The following is a 20,642-nucleotide window of genomic DNA, read 5'->3' as shown; positions in this document are numbered from 1 at the left end:
CTGCCCTTAACTTGGTTCTGAACACCTCCAAAACAAAGATGAGAAGAATGCCCCTCTACCCACAGGTGTGATTACTACCTCTGACAGTTTGGAGCTTGAAGTAGTCACTTCATACAAGTACTTGGAAGTATGGCTAGACGGCACACAGTCCCCAAAGCACACTAATCCCTGGGTCGCTCGTCTTTTCAGTTCGCTGCAGCTAGCGACTAGAACGAGCTGCAATAAACACTAAACCTGGACAGTTTTATCACAATCTCTTCATTCAAAGACTCAATCATGGACACACTTACTGACAGTTGTGGCTGCTTTGTGTGATGTATTGTTGTCTCTACCTTCTTGCCCTTTGTGCTGTTGTCTGTGCCCAATAATGTTTGTACCCTGTTTTGTGCTGCTACCATGTTGTGCTGCTGCCATGTTGTGTTGCAACAATGTTGCTGTAACCATGTTGTTGTCATGTTGTGTTGCTACCATGCTGGGTTGTCATGTGTTGCTGCCATGCTATGTTGTTGTCTTAGGTCTCTCTTTATGTAGCATTGTGTTGTCTCTCTTATCATGATGTGTGATTGGTCCTATATTTGTATTTTATTTATTTTTATTTTTAATCCCAGCAGGAGGCCTTTTTTATTTTTATTTTTATTTCACCTTTATTTAACCAGGTAGGCTAGTTGAGAACAAGTTCTCATTTACAACTGCGACCTGGCCAAGATAAAGCAAAGCAGTGCAACACAAACAACAACACAGAGTTATACATGGAATAAACAAATATACAGTCAATAATAAAATAGAAAAAATTATATTAACAGTGTGTGCAAATGAGGTAGGATAAGGGAGGTAAGGCAATAAATAGGCCATGGTGGCGAAATAATTATAATATAGCAATCAAACACTGGAGTAATAGATGTGCAGAAGATGAGTGTGCAAGTAGAGATACTGGGGTGCAAAGGACCAAAATAAATCACATAAATAGCAGTATGGGGATGAGGCAGTTGGATGGGATGTTTACAGATAGGTTATGTACAGCTGCAGTGATCTGTGAGCTGCTCTGACAGCTGGTGCTTAAAGTTAGTGAGGAAGATATGAGTCTCCAGATTCAGTCATTTTTGCAATTCGTTCCAGTCATTGGCAGCGGAGAACTGGAAGGAAAGGCGTCCAAAGGAGGAATCTGCTTTGGGAGTAACCAGTGAAATATACCTGCTGGAGCACGTGCTACGGGTGGGTGCTGCTATGGTGCCCAGTGAGCTGAGATAAGGCGGGACTTTACCTAGCAAAGACTTATAGATGACCTGGAGTGAATATGAAGCGAGGGCCAGCCAACAAGAGCATACAGGTCACAGTGGTGGGTAGTATATGGGGCTTTAGTGACAAAACAGATGGCACTGTGATAGACTGCCTCCAATTTGTTGAGTAGAGTGTTGGAGGCTATTTTGTAAATTATATCGGCGAAGTCAAGGATTGTTAGGATAGTCAGTTTTATGAGGGTATGTTTGGCAGCATGAGTGAAGGATGCTTTGTTGTGAAAAAGGAAGCCAATTCTAGATTTAATTTTGGATTGGAGATGCTTAATGTGAGTCTGGAATGAGAGTTTACAGTCTAACCAGACACCTAGGTATTTGTAGTAGTAGTGATGCTGGACGGGCGGGCAGGTGTGGGCAGCGATCGGTTGAAGAGCATGCATTTCATATTATTTCCTTGAAGCTATCTACTGTTTGTTTATGCATTTCTGTGAATTACTTAGTTAGTAAATAAATGATTTAAGACAATTGATGTATGGATGACTCATAGTGAAGACTGGGTTCGTGCAGATAACCAACAATTTACGAGGTTTGGAATGTGACTAACGTGAGGTAAAGAAGAATTCATTAATCAGAAGACTATTGATCAGATATGAAAATATCTGAAAGTTATATTAGGAAAATTATAACATTATAATCTGAATATTTTCCTTGGTGCCCCGACTTCCTAGTTAATTACAGTTACATGATTAATCAGTTTAATCACGTAATAATGATTACAGAGAGTTATTTGATAAAGATTAATCTTCAGTTTAATGATGCCAAAGACATGACAGCAAAAACATGTATTTCTGTTTTTAGAGGGAGAGAAACGCTGGGCCAATTGTACTATGGGACTCCCAATCACGGTCAGATGTGAAACATATTAATAATAATAATACTTTTTGTTGTATTATTTGTTTTGTATTTTCTGGTGTTTACCTTCATTAGCCTACTTTGTTCCAATATTTCTGTCATTCAGTGATATTTAATTCCATAGTAATTCATTATGGATCCATAAGGAAATAAACATTTTAAAAGAGTATTTTTATCATTATTTTATTAACGAAAGCCTAAAGATGCTGATGAAGAAATACAGTACTGTAAAGTATATGCTTTATCCGACATTTTGCGGTTGCAAAATATTTATTTATGTTTTTAGAGGGAGAGAAGGACTTCCCGGCCAGCCAAAACCTCCACCAACCCGGATGACACTGGACTAATTGTGCACTGCCATATGGGACAGTTGGATGTGATGCAGCCTGGATTCAAACCAGGGACTGCAGTGATGCCTGTTTCACTGAGATGCAGTACCTTAGACAACTACGCCACTCGGGAGCCATGACCAATATGACCAATATATAGCTAATATCCCATCCTAGAAACATTGTTTGCAGAATTCACAGCCTGACATGCTTGTGAAAAACAGGGTTAATAATAATAATAATAATAATACCTTTTCTCCCTTCCACATGGTAAAGGTACCAATTTATATATATTTTTTTTTCTATAATTTTTTTATATTTGAGTTTAACCACAATATTTGCTGTATTATTTGTTCTGTCCTTTCTGGTTGATTAAACTGAAATTGCAACCAAATTCGGCCAGTTGTGATACATTTGACGATCAAATTCTCCCCCTACCCTGCTTCTAGGCAAGTCTATTGTTCTTCCAATGGCCTTGATAATAGCCATAATGGCGCTGTACAATGTGAATGTGTGTGTTTGAAAGAGTATTCTCCAGTAAGGAACCATTTGTTTACCTTCATTAGACAGCTTTGTTCCAATATTTCTGTCATTCAGTGATATTTTTTCCCATAGTAATTTGTTATGGATCCATAACTAAATTAAAAGAGTATTTTCATAAGTATTTTATTAATGAAAGCATAAAGATGCTGATGAAGAAATACAGTACTGTACAGTATATGATTTAACATTTGGATAATAAAGCATTTAAAGCATTTTGAAGATATAAACCACCTGCATTTGTTTATTAGGCTACTGTGCAGTCTGACATGTAAACATAGCCTACAATACATACTGTAGTAAACATGTCCTTGGAATAGCAGAACAGCATAACGGTCCGGGCGGCTCTTGATGTGCCTGGAGAGAAGTTGGTCAAGTTCTGTTTTCAGAAGAGGAATGGAAATGTCAGGGTGAACCGGCGACCTGACGAACCCGCCAGGTACAGTTGATTTCGGAAGTTTACATACACTTAGGTTGGAGTCATTGAAACTCGTTTTTCAACCACTCCACAAATGTCTTGTTAACAAACTATAGTTTTGCCAAGTCGGTTAGGACATCTACTTTGTGCATGACACAGTCATTTTTCCAACAATTGTTTACAGACAGATTATTTCATTTATAATTCACTGTATCACAGTTCCAGTGGGTCATAAGTTTACATACACAAAGTTGACTGTGCCTTTAAAGAACTTGTAAAATTCCAGAAAATTATGTCATGGCTTTAAAAGCTTCTGATAGGCTAATTGACATAATTTGAGTCAATTGGAGGTGTACCTGTGGATGTATTTCAAGGCCTACCTTCAAACTCAGTGCCTCTTTGCTTGACATCATGGGAAAATCCAAAGAAATCTGCCAAGACCTCAGAAAAACCATTGTAGACCTCCACAAGTCTGGTTCATCCTTGGGAGCAATTTCCAAATGCCTGAAGGTACCATATTCATCTGTACAAACAATAGTATGCAAATATAAACACCATGGGACCACGCAGCCGTCATACCGCTCAGGAAGGAGATGAATGTACTTTTGTGCGAAAAGTGCAAATCAATCCCAGAACAACAGCAAAGGACCTTGTGAAGATGCTGGAGGAAACAGGTACAAAAGTATCTATATCCACAGTAAAATTAGTCCTATATCGACATTACCTGAAAGGCTGCTCAGCAAGGAAGAAGCCACTGCTCCAAACCCGCCATAAAAAAAGCCAGACTACGGTTTGCAACTGCACATGGGGACAAAGATCATACTTTTTGGAGAAATATCCTCTGGTCTGATGAAACAAAAATAGAACTGTTTGGCCATATTGACCATCATTATGTTTGGAGGAAAAAGGGGAGGCTTGCATGCCGAAGAACACCATCCCTACCGTGAAGCACGCGGGTGTTGTGGGGGTGCTTTACTTACATGGATATATTGAAGCAACATCTCAAGACACCAGTCAGGAAGTTAAAGCTTGGTTGCAAATAGGTCTTTCAAATGGACAATGACCCCAAGTATACTTCCAAAGTTGTGGCAAAGTGGCTTAAGGACAACAAAGTGAAGGTATTGGAGTGGCCATCACAAAGCCCTGACGTCAATCTCATAGAACATTTGTGGGCAGAACTGAAAAAGCGTGTGCGAGCAATGCTACCAAATACGAATTGAGTGTACAGTATGTAAACTTCTGACCCACTGGGAATGTGATGAAAGAAATCAAAGCTGAAATAAATCATTGTGATCTACTATTATTCTGACATTTCACATTCTTAAAATAAAGTGGTGATTCTAACTGACCTAAGACAGGGAATTTTTACAAGGATTAAATGTCAAGAATTGTGAAAAACTGAGTTTAAATGTATTTGGCTAAGGTGTATGTAAACTTCCGGCTTCAACTGTCTATACTAGGCAGTGTCAGAGGAAGGCCCAAAAAATTGTCAAAGACTCCAGTCACCCAAGTCATAAACTGTTCTCTCTTTTACCGCATGGCAAGCGGTAACGGAGTGCCATGTCTAGGTCCAAAAGGCTCCTTAACAGCTTCTACCCCAAACCATAAGGCTGCTGAACAATTAATAAAATTGCCACCCGGACTATTTGCGTCAACACCCCCCCCGTTTGCTTTTACTTTGCTGCTACTCTCTGTTTATTATCTATGCATAGTCCCCTTACCCCTACCTACACTAGCGTTAAAAAGTTTGGGGTCACTTAGAAATGTCCTTTAAAAAAAAAAGAAAAGCACATGTTTTGTCCATTAAAATAACATCAAACTGATCTATAATATAGTGTAGACATTGTTAATGCTGTAAATGACTATTGTAGCTGGAAACGGTGGATTTTTTAATTGAATATTTACATAGGTGTACAGAGGCCCATTATCAGCAACCATCACTCCTGTGAAATTTCTAAGTAGCCCCAAACTTTTGAACGGTAGTGTACATGTACAAATTACATCGACTAACCTGTACCCCCGCACATTGACTCTGTACTGGCACCCCCTGTATATACTATAGCCTCTTTACTATTATTTTTTATTTATTTGGTATTTTTATAGTTTCAAATGTTTTATATTTTTTATTTACTTGAGTTTATTTAGTAAATACTTTCCTAACACTTATTTTTCTTCAAACTGCATTGCTGGTTAAGGACTTGTAAGTAAGCAATTTTAACTGTAAGGTCTACAGTTGTTTTCGGAGCATGTGACAAATATAATTTGATTTTATTTAGAGCTCAGAGACAGGATTGTGTCGAGTCACAGATCTGGGGAAGGGTAACAAAAAATGTCCCAAGATCCCCATGATCACAGCGGCGTCCATCATTTTAAATGGAAGAAGTTTGAACCACCAAGACTCTTTCTGGAGCTGTCCGCCCGGTCAAACTGACCAGTCGTGGGACAAGTCTCCTCTGTGGAGATGGGAGAACCTTCCAGAAGGACAACCATCTCTGCAGCACTCCAACAATCAGGCCTTTATGATAGAGTGGCCAGACGGAAGACACTTCTCAGTAAAAGGCACGTGACAGTCCTCTTTGCCAAAAGGCACCTAAAGGCCTCTCAGGCCATGAGAAACAAGATTCTCTGGTCTGATGATACCAAGATTGAACTCTTTGGCCTGAATGTCAAGCATGGAGGAAACCTGGCATTATGTTGTGGGGGATGTTTTTCAGCGGCAGGGACTGGGAGACTAGTCAGGGTCGAGGGAAAGCTGAATGGAGCAAAGTACAGAGAGATCCTTTATAAAAACCTGTTCCAGAGCGCCCAGGACCTCAGACTGGGGTGAAGGTTCACCTTCCAACAGGACAACAACCCTAAGTACACAGCCAAGGCAACATAGGACTAGCTTCGGGACAAGTCTGAATGTACAGTAATACAATGCAATATATTAGCAAAAATGTCTAAAAACCTATTTTTGCTTTTCCATTATGGGGTATTGTGTGTAGATTAATGAAAAAAGATTTAATCTATTTTAGAATAAGGCTGTAACGTAACAAAATGTGGAAAAATTTAATGAGTCTGAATACTTTCCGAATGCACTGAATGTAGTCTATTCAATGCCACTCCGACATTGATCGTCCTAACATTTACAATTCCATTATTTTACTTTGAGATCTGTGTGTATTGTTGTGAATATTTAGATACTACTGCACTGTTGGAGCTCGGAACACAAGCATTTCGCTTCACCCGCAATAACATCTGCTGCCGCCGACGAAGATGGTAGCATTGCTACTAGCTCTTAAGGAACTCTGCAGTATTTTGTTTGTTCATGTACTATTTTTGACATTATTAGCTCAGGAATTGTTTTGTGTCATTACATACTGGGAAGAACTATTGGATATTATAGCGGCTGTAACCAGAATTTCCAGCACTACAACCAGGATTATGACTTCCCTGGAGCGGATCCTTTGTTTGCTCTCCCTAGAGCAATCAAACCTATTCCAGAGGCTAAACCCAAAACAACGCCAGCGAAGGAGAGGTACTCGAGGTGGTCTTCTGGTCCGACTCAGGAAGCGTGCACAACACCCACCACTCCCGAGTATTTTACTTGCTAATGTCCAATCTCTGGATAATAAAATTGATGATCTCAAGGCAAGAGTTGCTTTTCAGAGGGACACCAGGGATTGGAATGTACTCTGCTTCACGGAAACATGGCTCTCTCTCTATATCTCTGACTCTGTAAAGCCAGTTCGGTTCTCAGTACATCCCACCGACAGGAACAAACATCTCTCCGGGAGGCAGAAGGGTGGAGGCATATGTTTTATGATTAACGACTTATGGTGTAACTGGGATAACACACAGAAACTCAAGTCCTTCACCCGACCTAGAATATCTCATAATTAAATGCCGACCGTACTATCTCCAGAGACAAGGAAAACCAGCCACGTCGTGGACACCAACGTCTTGCTTCCAGACAGGCTGAGCACCTTCTTCACTCACTTTGAGGATAATAAAGTCCCACCGATGCGGCCCGCTACCAAGGACTGTGGGCTCTTCTTCTACGTGGCCAATGTGAGTAATACATTTAAGTGTGATAACCCTCGCAAGGCTGCTGGCCCAGATGGTATACCTAGCCGTGTCCTCAGAGCATGCGCAGATCAGCTGACTGGTGTGTTCACAGATACATTCAATCTCTCCCTATCCCAGTCTGTTGTCCCCACATGCTTCAAGATGGCCACCATTGTCCCTGTATCTAAGAAAGCAAAGGTAATTGAACTAAATGACAATCGCCACGAAGCACTCACCTCTGTTATCATGAAGTGCTTTGAGAGACTAGCCAAGGATCATATCACCTCCAACTTACCTGCCTCCCTAGACCTTCTTCAATTTGCTCACCACCCCAATAGATCTATAGACGATGCAATCGCCACCACACTGCACACTGCCCAGTCCCATTTGGACAAGAGGCATACCTATGTAAGAATGCTGTTCATTGACTATAGCTCAGCATTCAACACCATAGTACCCTCCAAGCTCATCATCAAGCTCGAGGCCCTGGGTCTGAACCCTGCCCTGTGCCACTGGGTCCTGAACGTCCTGACGGGTCGTCCCCAGGTGGTGAAGGTAGGAAACAACACCTTCTCTTTGCCGATCCTCAAACCTGGGGCCCCACAAGGGTGTGTGCTCAGCCCCCTCCTGTACTTCCTGTTCACCCATGACTGCGTAGCCAAGCACGCCTCCAACTCAATCATCAAGTTTGCAGTCGACACAACAGTAGTAGGGTTGATTACCAACAACGATGAAACAGCCTACAGGGAGGAGGTGAGGGCTCTGGGAGTGTGATGCCAGGAAAATAACCTCTCTCAACTTCAACAAAACTAAGGAGATGATCGTGAGCTTCAGGAAACAGCAGCAGGAGCACCCCCCTATCCACATCGATGGGACAGCTATCATTCAGAAGGCGAGATCAGTACAGGTGCATCAAAGCTGTGACCGAGAGACTGAAAAACAGTGTGTATCTCAAGGCCATCAGACTGCTAAACAGCCATCACTAGTACATCAGGGGGGGCTGCCTTATAGACATAGATTAGGAATTACTGGCCACTTTTAATAATGGATCACTAGCCACTTTAATAATGTTCCGTATCTAGCATTACTCATCTTATATGTATAAAATGCACAGCACACTATTCTACAGTATCTTAGTCACTTTAAAATTGTGTTTACATATTGCATCACCCATTTCATATGTATATACTGTATTGCATTCTATACTACACCACTGTCTGTTAAACAGCCATGTCCAGCACATCAGAGGCTGCTGCCTATAGACATAGATTAGGAATCACTGGCCACTTTAAGGAAATGAAACACTAGCCACTTTAATAATGTCTCCGTATCTTGCATTACTCATCTCATATGTGTAAACTGTACTATATACTATTCTACGGTATCTTAGTTACTTTAATTGTTTGTAAATATTATGTGACCCATCTCATATGTATATATCGTACTCTATACTCTGCCACTGTACAGTATCTTAGTCCAATGCAGCTCTGACATATATGTGTATATATTCTTAATCCATTCCTTACTTAGATTTATTTTGTATTTTGGGTATATGTTGTGAAACTGTTAGATATTACTTGTTAGATATTACTGCACTGTCGGAACTAGAAGCACAAGCATTTCTCTACACCCGCTAAACACGTGTATGGGACCAAAACAATTTGATTTGATTTAAATATGTGTATGTGACAAATACACATTTATTTGATTTGTTTGTTCTTATAGGTAGCCAGATCGTGATTACAACAAAACATTTTACCACACTGTCTTGTTACATTGGTGAGTAAAAACTCATGCTTCCTCATACCCCGTCTGAAAATAAAATATTAATTTCACTCAACTGCGTTACACACTCCAGTGAGCAGATGGCGATGTCGGGCTTTAAGGCAATGCTGCCAATGTGACGTATTATCTAGTGGACGGGACGCTTCTTACACACAGCAACAGTTAGACAGCCACCTCCGTAGCTTGCTAGCCAAACCGATACAGCTCGTTAGACGCTTTCGTGTATATTAGCCACTATGTTTTAAACCAATGTCTGTTGTCTAGTTAGTTATCCCATTTAATGTAATATTTACTCTGTTGTTATTGGTAAACTAGCTGGCTGGTTAGATTAGCACTATCCTAGCAAGCAAGCTGACATCGCCGACCATGACCTCACTAAACTACTCTCCAACTATTAAAGAAGAGGTCTGCTGGACGGAGAAGGAGGATGCTGTTCGAGTGAAAGAAGAAGAGAAAGAAGTTACAGTAAAAGAAGAGGGAGACGCGTTCAGAGTGAAAGTGGAGGAGGAAGTTACTGTGAAAGAAGAGGAGCAAGAGGAGGATGGAGTTGTCAGAGTGAAAGAAGAGAATAGGGAGATGACTGTCACATCGAAAAAGGAGGAGGAAGAGGAAACTGGATATCTGGGCTCGGTTTCCCAAAGTGGTTTTAAGGCATCCTATGGTTCTAACGATGAATTTAGCCTTAAAATGCGTTTGGGAAAATCGGCCCAGATTAACACTAGTAAGTACTGTCTTAAAAACAGAGACACAAACTCTGCAGTTGTTGATCAGACGTGTGGTGTTAAAGGGTAAATCTGCAGTTGTTACATCCATATTTAGACTTGATAATTATTCATATATAGCCATTTATTCTTGAAGAATATAACATATTGGCTTAGTTCAAAGTTTTGTCTTCGCTTGATTATTGTCCAGCTATGTGGTACTGCAAAGAAATACCTAGTTAAGTTGCAGCTGGCCAAGAACAGAGCTGCAGGTCTTGCTCTTAAATGTAATCAGAGGGCTAATATAAATGCTATGTATGCCAGTCTCTTGACTAAGAGTTGAGGAGTTGCAGTTTGGTTTGTTGATTGATTGTGTCTTTTTTAAAGGGGCAACCAAGGATTTAAACAGCAACAAAATGGTATACCTGAGAATTGGTTTGGTTAACATCTGAGGGATGGGAGCTGGAGAAATGTAACCACTCTCAAATCCACAGAGAAAGCTATTGTAGAAACCTTAACCCAAAACCTAGCGACCTCGTCAAGAAGTAAAGACATCTTGGCGTAACGGTTATAATGTGTTGTCTTGACTGTGGCTGGGCCCAGATTTGAGTCCAGCTCAGAGCTCCCCCTGAATTCGCTACACTATGGTTACAAGTAGTCATCCACCGATATGACATTTTTGGCCAATACCGATATCCAATATTTTACTTGCCAAAAAAAACACGATACCAATAACCAATATTTAAAATTTTAGCGGCCTTTTAAGCATTTTGGTACAGTTAAATAGTTAAAACACACACATGGACGCAGCGGTCTAAGGCACTGCATCTCAGTGCAAGAGGTGTCACTACAGTCCCTGGTTCGAACCCAGGCTCTATGACATCCGGCCGTGATTGGGAGTCCCATAGGGCGGCGCACAATTGGCCCCATTATCAGTAAAATATTATCAAAACCCAAAACTTTGACTTACTTGCTGTGCTGTTTCGTTGTTCAGTTGTTTCATTCTCAACCAAGATTTCTCATACTAGCTCTAGATAGTTAGCTAACATCATCTAAAATAACCCTAATTTACAAGATCGTTCTTATTTGATTAATGGTGGTCGGACCCATCTATGTGAAGCTAGCCACAATAAATATTAGCCACAATAGTGGACTTTGCGTTTAGCCTTCAAAATAAAAGTATGTAATTGACAGTGATGCAAATGAATACAAATAGTAGAATTATGCCATAATTGCATAAGCAAGGTTGGAGTGTTGTTATATAAAATCAACAAGACAATAATTTGTTAATTTGACAATCAGTTGAAATCACACACGTATTATACTTTAGAATTGCGTTGGGGACATACTTATTTCACTGTACAGCCTTACCTATGGATTGTGGATCAATGACATGGGGTATCAGTCTACTCAGTGACACCCAGAGAACATTAGCGTTGTAGCTCTTATTGCGGGACTCTTAAACAACAGTAAATTGAGCCACATTTATTGTCAAATTATGTGTTTTGAACACTATTCTTGAGGAAAAACAATACTGCGTGGATGTTTTGGAGTCTGATAACTGAGGTGGGCATTGGGAAAAAAATATATTGTGAATTGAGTAGACTGATACCCCATTTCATTGATCCCCAATCCTTAGGTAAAGCTGTACAGTGTAATATAAATGTCACTACACACAGTAGGCTGACTGGGGAGGTGATTTCACACAGTCAGTCCTGCGACAATGCTAATATTTGCCTAAACACAGTTGTGTTCTGTGGGTGTCACCAAGTTGACTGATACCCCATTTCATTGCTTCTCAATTCCAATCTTGTTTAACATTATCTAGTCTAAATATGGCATGATTCCACCAATTGTATCCTTCTGCATCACTTTCAAAGAGTTACTTTTATTTTGAAGGCAAACCGCAAATTCCACATAATTGCGCCAATCCTTATTGTGGCTAGCTTCACAACATATAACCTGGTTCGGTCAAGCATCACTAGCCAGATGGCGAACAACAAGTTACTACCTAGCTAATACTTACTCACAATGATTCTTAAATCATTGCTAAGAATAATGAAAATGACTGCAGTTTCTACAGGTCATTGTTTTCAGGCTGGTTATATTGGTGCTAGCTAGGTACCAAGCTAAAGCTAGCTACCCCAGAAGTTGCGGTCTAACAAATAATGCTTTATTACCAACGCGGTATTGTAAACACATTGTTCGTGGCCGATGCTTGCTTGTTTGCAGACCTTTTTGTACAGCTTTGACAGTGCTACTGATAGTAGTGGTGGCGCTAGGCTTGCACAATTCAGAACACACAACATTCTGTAATAGAACTGTGTTATTTGACATGTTAAATTAAAAGCTTATTTAACGCGTCAAATAGTGTTATTGTCAAATAGTGTTATTTGACGTGTATCTTTTTTTGACACGCAAAGACCCAAACAGCGTTCCATAGTATTTTATTTATTTAAACAGGTAGGCTAGTTGAGAACAAGTTCTCATTTGCAACTGCGACCTGGCCAAGATAAAGCATAGCAATTCGACACATACAACAACACAGAGTCACACATGGAATAAAAAAACATAGTCAATAATACAGTAGAACAAAACAAAACAAAAAGTCTATATACAGTGAGTGCATATGAGGTAAGATAAGGGAGTTAAGGCAATAAATAGGCCATGGTGGTGAAGTAATTACAATATAGCAATTAAACACTGGAATGGTAGATGTGCAAAAGATGAATGTGCAAGTAGAGATGCTGGGATGCAAAGGAGCAAGATGAATAAATACAGTATGGGGATGAGGTAGGTAGATAGATGGGCTGTTTACAGATGGGCTATCTACAGGTACAGTGATCTGTGAGCTGCGCTGACAGCTGGTGCTTAAAGCTAGTGAGGGAGATATGAGTCTCCAGCTTCAGAGATTTTTGCAATTCGTTCCAGTCATTGGCAGCTAAGAACTGTAAGGAAAGATGATCAAAGGAGGAATTTGCTTTGGGGTGACCAGTGAGATATACCTGCTGGAGCGCGTGCTACGAGTGGGTGCTGCTATGGTGAACAGTGAGCTGAGATAAGGCGGGGCTTTACCTAGCAGAGACTTGTAGATAACCTGTAGCCAGTGGGTCTGGCGATGAGTATGAAGCGAGGGCCAACCAACAAGAGCGTACAGGTCGCGTACAGGTGGGTAAGTGTATGTGGCTTTGGTGACAAAACAGATGGCACTGTGATAGACTGCATCCAGTTTTTTGAGTAGAGTGTTGGAGGCTATTTTATAGATGACGAAGTCGAGGATCGGTAGGATGGTCAGTTTTACGAGGGTATGTTTGGCGGCATGAGTAAAGAATGCTTTGTTGCGATATAGGAAGCTAATTCTAGATTTAATTTTGGATTGGAGATGCTTAATGTGAGTCTGGAAGGAGAGTTTACAGTCTAACCAGACACCGAGGTATTTGTAGTTGTCCACGTATTCTAAGTCCGTCCAGAGTAGTGATGCTGGACAGGCGAGCAGGTGCGGGCAGAGATCGGTTGAATAGCATGCATTTAGTTTTACTTGCGTTTAAGAGCAGTTGGAGAGTTGTATGGCATTGAAGCTTGTTTGGTGGTTATTTAACAGTGTCCAAAGAGGGGCCAGAAGTATACAGAATGGTGTCGTCTACGTAGAGGCGTATCAGAGAATCACCAGCAGTAAGAGCAACATCATTGATGCATACAGAGAAGAGAGTCAGCCTGAGGATTGAACCCTGTGGCACCCCCATAGAGACTGCCAGAGGCCCGGACAACAGGCCCTCCGATTTGACACACTGAACTCTATCAGAGAAGTAGTTGGTAAACCAGGCGAGGCAATCATTTGAGAAACCAAGGCTGTTGAGTCTGCCAATAAGAATGTTGTGATTGACAGAGTCAAAAGCCTTGGCCAGGTCGATGAATACGGCTGCACAGTAATGTCTCTTATCGATGGTGGTTATGTCGTTTAGGACCTTGAGTGTGGCTGAGGTGCACCCATGACCAGCTCTTAAACCAGATTGCATAGCGGAGAAGATACGGTGGGATTCGAAATGGTCGGTAATCTTTTTAACTTGGATTTCGAAGACCTTAGAAAGACAGGGTAGGATAGATATAGGTCTATAGCAGTTTGGGTCTAGAGTGTCACCCCCTTTGAAGAGGGGGATGACCGCGGCAGCTTTCCAATCTTTGGGAATCTCAGACGATCCGAAAGAGAGGTTGAACAGGCTAGTAATAGCGGTTGCAACAATTTTGGCAGATAATTTTAGAAAGAGAGGGTCCAGATTGTCTAGCCCTGCTGATTTGTAGGGTCCAGATTTTGACGCTTTTTCAGAACATCAGCTTTCTGGATTTGGGTGAAGGAGAAGTTGCCGGGTAGTTGACCGGGGTAGGGGTAGCCAGGTGGAAAGCCTTTTTGAGTTTGTACTACAGGATGCAAATTTCTGTTTTAAAAAGCTAGCCTTAGCTTTCCTAAATGCCTGTGTATATTTGTTCCTAACTTACCTGAGAAGTTGCATATCACGGGGGCTATTCGATGCTAATGCAGAATGCCACAGGATGTTTTTATGCTAGTCAAGGGCAGACAGTTCTGGAGTGAACCAAGGACCAAATCTATTCCTAGTTCCATTTTTTTTTAATGGGGCATGCTTATTTAAGATGGTGAGGAAAGCACTTTTAAAGAATAGCCAGGCATCATCTTCTGACGGGATGAGGTCAATGTCATTCCAGGATACCCCGGCCAGGTCGATTAGAAAGGCCTGCTCGCAGAAGTGTTTTAGGTAGCGTTTGACAGTGATGAGGGGTGGTCGATTGGTCGCAGACCCATTACGGATGCAGGCAATGAGGCAGTGATCGCTGAGATCTTGATTGAAAACAGCAGAGGTGTATTTGGAGGGTGAGTTATTTAGGATGACATCTATGAGGGTGCCCGTGTTTACGGATTTGGAGTTGTACCTGGTAGGTTCATTGATAATTTGTGTGAGATTGAGGGCATCAAGCTTGGATTGTAGGATGGCCTGGGTGTTAAGCATGTCCCAGTTTAGGTCACCTAGTAGCACAAGCTCAGAAGATAAATGGGGGGCAATCAATTCACATATGGTATTGAGGGCACAGCTGGGGGCAGAGGGAGGTCTTGCAAGTGGCAACCGTGAGAGACTTGTTTCTCGAAAGGCGAATTTTTAGAAGTAGAAGCTCAAATTTTTGGGAACAGACTAAAGGTCGACCGATTAATCGGAATGGCCGATTAATTAGGGCCGATTTCAAGTTTTCATAACAATAGGAAATTGGTATTTTTGGGCACCGATTTCCGATAATTTTTTAATAAATTTTTTATTTTCATACCTTTTATTTAACTAGGTAAGTCAGTTAAGAACACATTCTTATTTTCAATGACTGCCAAGGAACTGTGGGTTAACTGCCTTGTTCAGGGGCAGAACGACAGATTTTCACCTTGTCAGCTCAGGGGTTCCAAGTTTGCAACCGCACAGTTAACTAGTCCAACGCTCTAACCATTGCACTCCATGAGTAGCCTGCCTGTTATGCAAATGCAGTAGAAGCCAAGGTAAATTGCTAGCTAGCATTAAACTTATTTTATGGGCGGCAGGGTAGCCTAGTGGTTAGAGCGTTCAAACCCCCGAGCTGACAAGGTACAAATCTGTCGTTCTGCCCCTGAACAGGCAGTTAACCCACTGTTCCTAGGCATTGAAAATAAGAATTTGTTCTTAACTGACTTGCCTAGTTAAATAAAGGTAAAAAAACGTATCTTACTAATCCAGTTTAGCAGGCAATATTAACCAGGTGAAATTGTGTCATTTCTCTTGCGTTCATTGCACGCAGAGTCAGGGTATATGCAACTGCCTGGCTCATTGCGATCTAATTTGCCAGAATTTTACGTAATTATGACATACATTGAAGGTTGTGTAATGTAACAAGAATATTTAGACTTAGGGATGCCACCCGTTAGATAAAATACCTAACGGTTCCGTCTTTCACTGAAATAATAAACGTTTTGTTTTCTAAATGATAGTTTCCGGATTCAATCATATTAATGACCTAAGGCTCGTATTTCTGTGTGTTATTATGTTATAATTAAGTCTGATTTGATAGAGCAGTCTGACTGAGCAGCAGCAGGCCTGTAATCATTCATTCAAACAGCACTTTCATGCGTTTTGCCAGCAGCTCTTTGCAAGCACATCGCTGTTTATGATTTCAAGCCTATCAGCCTAATGGCTGGTGTAACCAATGTGAAATGGTTAGCTAGTTAGCTGGGTGTGCGCTAATACTGTTTAAAACGTCACTCGCTTTTAGATTTGGAGTAGTTATTCCCCTTGCGCGGCAAGGGCCGCGGCTTTTGTGGAGCGATGGGTAACGATGCTTCGAGTGTGGCTAGCCAGGTAGGGGCGAGGAGGGGGACGGAAGCTATACTGTTACACTGGCAATACTATAGTGCCTATAAGAACATCCAATATTCAAAGGTATATGAAATACAAATGGTATAGAGAGAAAAAGTCCTATAAATACTATATTAACTACAAGCTAAAACCTCTTACCTTGGAATATTGAAGTCTCATGTTAAAAGGAACCACCAACTTTCATATGTTCTCATGTTCTGAGCAAGGAACTTAAACATTAGCTTTTTTATATGGCACACATTTTTACATGGCACATATTTCTTTCTTCTCCTACACTTTGTTTTTGCATTATTTAAACCAAATTGAATGTGTTTCATTATTTATTTGAGGCTAAATTGATTTGATTGATGTTTTATATTAAGTTAAAATAAGTGTTAATTCAGTATTGTTCTAATTGTCATTATTACAAATAAAAATATATAAAAATCGGCTGATTAATCGGTATTGGCTCTTTTGGTCCTCCAATAATCGGTATCGTTGTTGAAAAATCATAATCGGTCGACTTCTAGTACAGATTTGAATAGTAATACAGAACTCTGCAGGCTATCTTTGCAGTAGATTGCAACACCACCCCCTTTGGCAGTTCTATTTTGGTGGAAAATGTTATAGTTAGTGATGGAGATTTCAGGGTTTTTGGTGGTTTTCCTAAACCAGGATTAAGACATCCGGGTTGGCAGAGTGTGCTAAAGCAGTGAGTAAAACAAACTTAGTGAGTAGGCTTCTAATGTTAACATGCATGAAACCAAGGCTTTTACGGTTGCAGAAGTTAACAAATGAGAGCACCTGGGAGTGGGAGTGGAGCTAGGCACTGCAGGACCTGGATTAACCTCTACATCACCAGAGGAACAGAGGAGAAGTAGGATAAGGGTACGGCTAAATGCTATACGAACTGGCCGTCTAGCACGTTCGGAACAGAAGGCCTGATTCACATAGTCTCCTCTGAACAGTTGATGTTGAGATGTGTCTGTTACTTGAACTCTGAAGCATTTATTTGGGCTGCAATCAACTCTAATGAACGTATCCTCTGCAGTAGAGGTAACTGGGTCTTCCTTTCCTGTGACGGTCCTCATGAGAGCCAGTTTCATCATAGCACTTGATGGTTTTTGCGACTGCACTTGAAGAAACTTCTTGAAATGTTCTTGATTACTTTAAGACATGAAGGTCAGTTAATGATGGACTGTCGTTTCTCTTTGCTTATTTGAGCTGTTCTTGCCATAAAATGGACTTGGTCTCATCTTTATACCACCCCTACCTTGTCACAACACAACTGATTGGCTAAAACGCATTAAGAAGGAAAGAAATTCCACAAAGGAACTTTTAACAAGGCACACCGGTCAATTGAAATGCATTCCTGGTGACTACCTCATGAAGCTGGTTGAGAGAATACCAAGATTGTGCAAAGCTGTCATCAAAGCCTAGGGTGGCTACTTTGAAGAATCTCAAATATATTTTGATTTGTTTAACACTTTTTTTTGATTACTACATGATTCCATATGTGTTGTTTCATAGTTTTGATGTCTTCACTATTATTCTACAATGTAGAAAATATTTAAAATAAAGATGAACCCTTTAATGAGTAGGTGTGTCCAAACTTTTGACTGGTACTGTATATGTGACTAACAGATGCATATCTGTATTCCCAGTCATGTGAAATCCATAGATTAAGGCCTAATGAATTTATTTCAGTTCACTGATTTCCTTATATGAACTGTAACTATGTAAAAACGTTTAAATTGTTGCATGTTGCAGTTATATTTTTGTTCTGTAGAAAATCTTAGCTCACCATTTTTGCTCCATGCAGATCTACTGCATCCGTAACTAGCGGTTTCTGCATTAGCATGGAGCTAACATTAGCGTGCACACGGCCCTCATGCGGCAAATTTTTGCAAACCTAGAAGGGAGCCTGCCTATATTGGTGACCAAAAGTCATCTGGCACAGAACGAAGGGTTTCAGAAAGTCTCATTTATTTCTAGCCTAGAATAATCCACTTTACCACTAATGTGAAAAAATATATAATATGACTGTTGTTGTCACTTGACTGTCTTTAAGACAATTGGCAAATACATTTGTAAAAGCATTTATACTTCATTAGACAGTCATGGGAATCACCTTTTAGCTGAAATAAACAGGGGATTTCTGCTGTTGTGGGCCTTTAACCATCTGTCTGACTTTGTTGTTCACACAGGAGAGAGACTTGACTATCGTGGATCCTCTGTAGAGCCTCAACAATATCATGAAGCTGACGAGGCAGAGAAGAGTCTCTCCACATCAGAACACCTCAAGAAAAACCAGCGGAAACCCACAGGGAAGAAATCTCACCGATGCTCCGACTGTGGAAAGAGTTACTCAAGATCAGATACACTAAAGGTACACCAGAGAATTCACAATGGAGAGAAACCTTATACCTGTGATCAATGTGGCAAGAGTTTTGTTACATCTAGCCGTCTGACTATACACCAGAGAACACATACAGGAGAGAAGCCATATAGCTGTGATCAATGTGAGAAGAGTTTTGTTACGTCTAGCCATCTGACTATACACCAGAGAACACACACAGGAGAGAAATCTTACCATTGCTCTGACTGTGGAAAGAGTTACTCAAGATCAGATTCACTAAAAGTACACCAGAGAAGTCACACTGGAGAGAAACCTTTTATCTGTTATCAGTGTGGGAAGAGTTTGAATGATCCAAGCAGCATGAAAACACACCAGGGAATTCAGGCTGGAGAGAAACATCATTGCTGCTTTGACTGCGGGAGGAGATTCACCCCTTCAGAGGACCTTAAAAAACGTCAGAGAATTCATACAGGAGTGAAACCTTATAACTGTTATCAATGTGGGAAGAGTTTTACTGAATCTAGACAGCTGACAATACATCAGAGAGCACACACAGGAGAGAAACCTTACCCCTGCCCTAACTGTGGAAAGAGTTTTGTTTCTTCAGTACATTTAAAATCACACCAGAGAACACACACTGGAGAGAAGCCTTATAGCTGTAACCAATGTGGGAAGAGTTTTACTCACTCAAGCTGCCTGATGGTACATCGGAGAACACACACAGGAGAGAAACCTTATAGCTGTAACCAATGTGGGAAGAGCTTTGTTACATCTAGCCGTCTGACTATACACCAGAGAACACACACAGGAGAGAAGCCTTACAGCTGTGATCAATGTGGGAATAGTTTTACTACATCTAGCCATCTGACTATGCACCAGAGAACACACACAGGAGAGAAGCCTTATAGCTGTGATCAATGTGGGAAGAGTTTTACTACATCTAGCCATCTGACTATGCACCAGCGGACACACACAGGAGAGAACCCTTATAGCTGTAATCAATGTGGGAAGAGATACACTGGTAGAAAATCTCTGATTAAACATCAGAAAATACATATATGAGGACATTGTACCATGATTTCAATTAAATAATGTCACAATGTAGAATGCTTTTAACATTGTAGTAGGAGTATTTTAATGTCACAATGTATAACCCTAAACTTTTTCCCCCCATTCTATTGATATTAGCCTCATAAGGGCAAAAAAACAGGCTCTGAATTGAAAGAGCACAATTTATGTGATTAACAAAGAAAGTGTTGCGTTACACTTACCGTGTTGGGACCCACTTGAAAAAAAATGCAACACCTCAAAATGTAGCTAGATGTTTTTCAACAAATTGTCCTCTAACCAGTGAGGTAAACATTATTCCCAGATTCCATGTGGTTTTTGAGCTGTTAGTTTTAACAGGACATGTAACCTCATCTCCCCCCTCTCGTGCAACTGATTGGTGAAGCTGGTTGAGAGAATGCAAAGCTGTCATCAAGGCAAAGGGTGGCTACTTTGAAGAAATTCAAATATAAAATATGTTTTCTATATGTTATTTCATAGTTGTGATGTCTTTACTATTATTCTACAATGTATAAAATAGTAAAAACAAAGAAGAACCCTTGAATGAGTGGGTGTGTCCAAACTTTTGACTGGTATTGTACGTTCACTTTTGGTTGACAGTGAAAGTTGAAAATACACATGTTTCAGTTTGTTATTTCAATGACTTGAAAACAACTTAATTTCAAAATACTTGCAGCTTATACACATTGCAGCTTATACACATTATTTTTCTGTGAAGTGCATTGCATCCATGTCTGAAATGTGCTATATAAATAAAGCATAAGTTAATTTTAACATATTGCTAAACAAATGGAACCAATGACCAACTTCACCCAATCCAGTGCATTTTTGTTGAAAAGGAAAAATGTTGAAATCAATAATGCGT

The 20,642-nt window shown here is 40.5% G+C and overlaps 1 protein-coding gene across 1 annotated transcript; it reads left to right on the top strand.

Annotated features, from left to right (window-relative positions):
• Window positions 1-9,481: 9,481 nt before the first annotated feature.
• LOC139381445 (zinc finger protein ZFP2-like) lies at window positions 9,482-20,249 on the top strand. The gene is made up of 2 exons (XM_071124985.1): window positions 9,482-9,990; window positions 18,558-20,249. The coding sequence occupies exons 1-2, from the start codon at window positions 9,636-9,638 to the stop codon at window positions 19,769-19,771; spliced, it is 1,569 nt and encodes a 522-aa protein (XP_070981086.1). The 5' UTR covers window positions 9,482-9,635; the 3' UTR covers window positions 19,772-20,249.
• Window positions 20,250-20,642: the final 393 nt, after the last annotated feature.

The sequence above is a fragment of the Oncorhynchus clarkii genome, chromosome 23, assembly GCF_045791955.1.
Source record: "Oncorhynchus clarkii lewisi isolate Uvic-CL-2024 chromosome 23, UVic_Ocla_1.0, whole genome shotgun sequence".
Taxonomy (NCBI): domain Eukaryota; kingdom Metazoa; phylum Chordata; class Actinopteri; order Salmoniformes; family Salmonidae; genus Oncorhynchus; species Oncorhynchus clarkii.
The sequence above is the reverse complement of the archived record's forward strand: the minus strand, read 5'-3'. Positions and strand labels throughout refer to the sequence as shown.

Bases quoted from the DNA above. Each gene is read 5' to 3' on its own strand.
- LOC139381445 (XM_071124985.1), top strand. From the start codon at position 9,636: ATGACCTCACTAAACTACTCTCCAACTATTAAAGAAGAGGTCTGCTGG. The intron at 9,991-18,557 runs GTAAGTACTGTC...TTGTTCACACAG, and splicing joins ATCGGCCCAGATTAACACTA to GAGAGAGACTTGACTATCGT.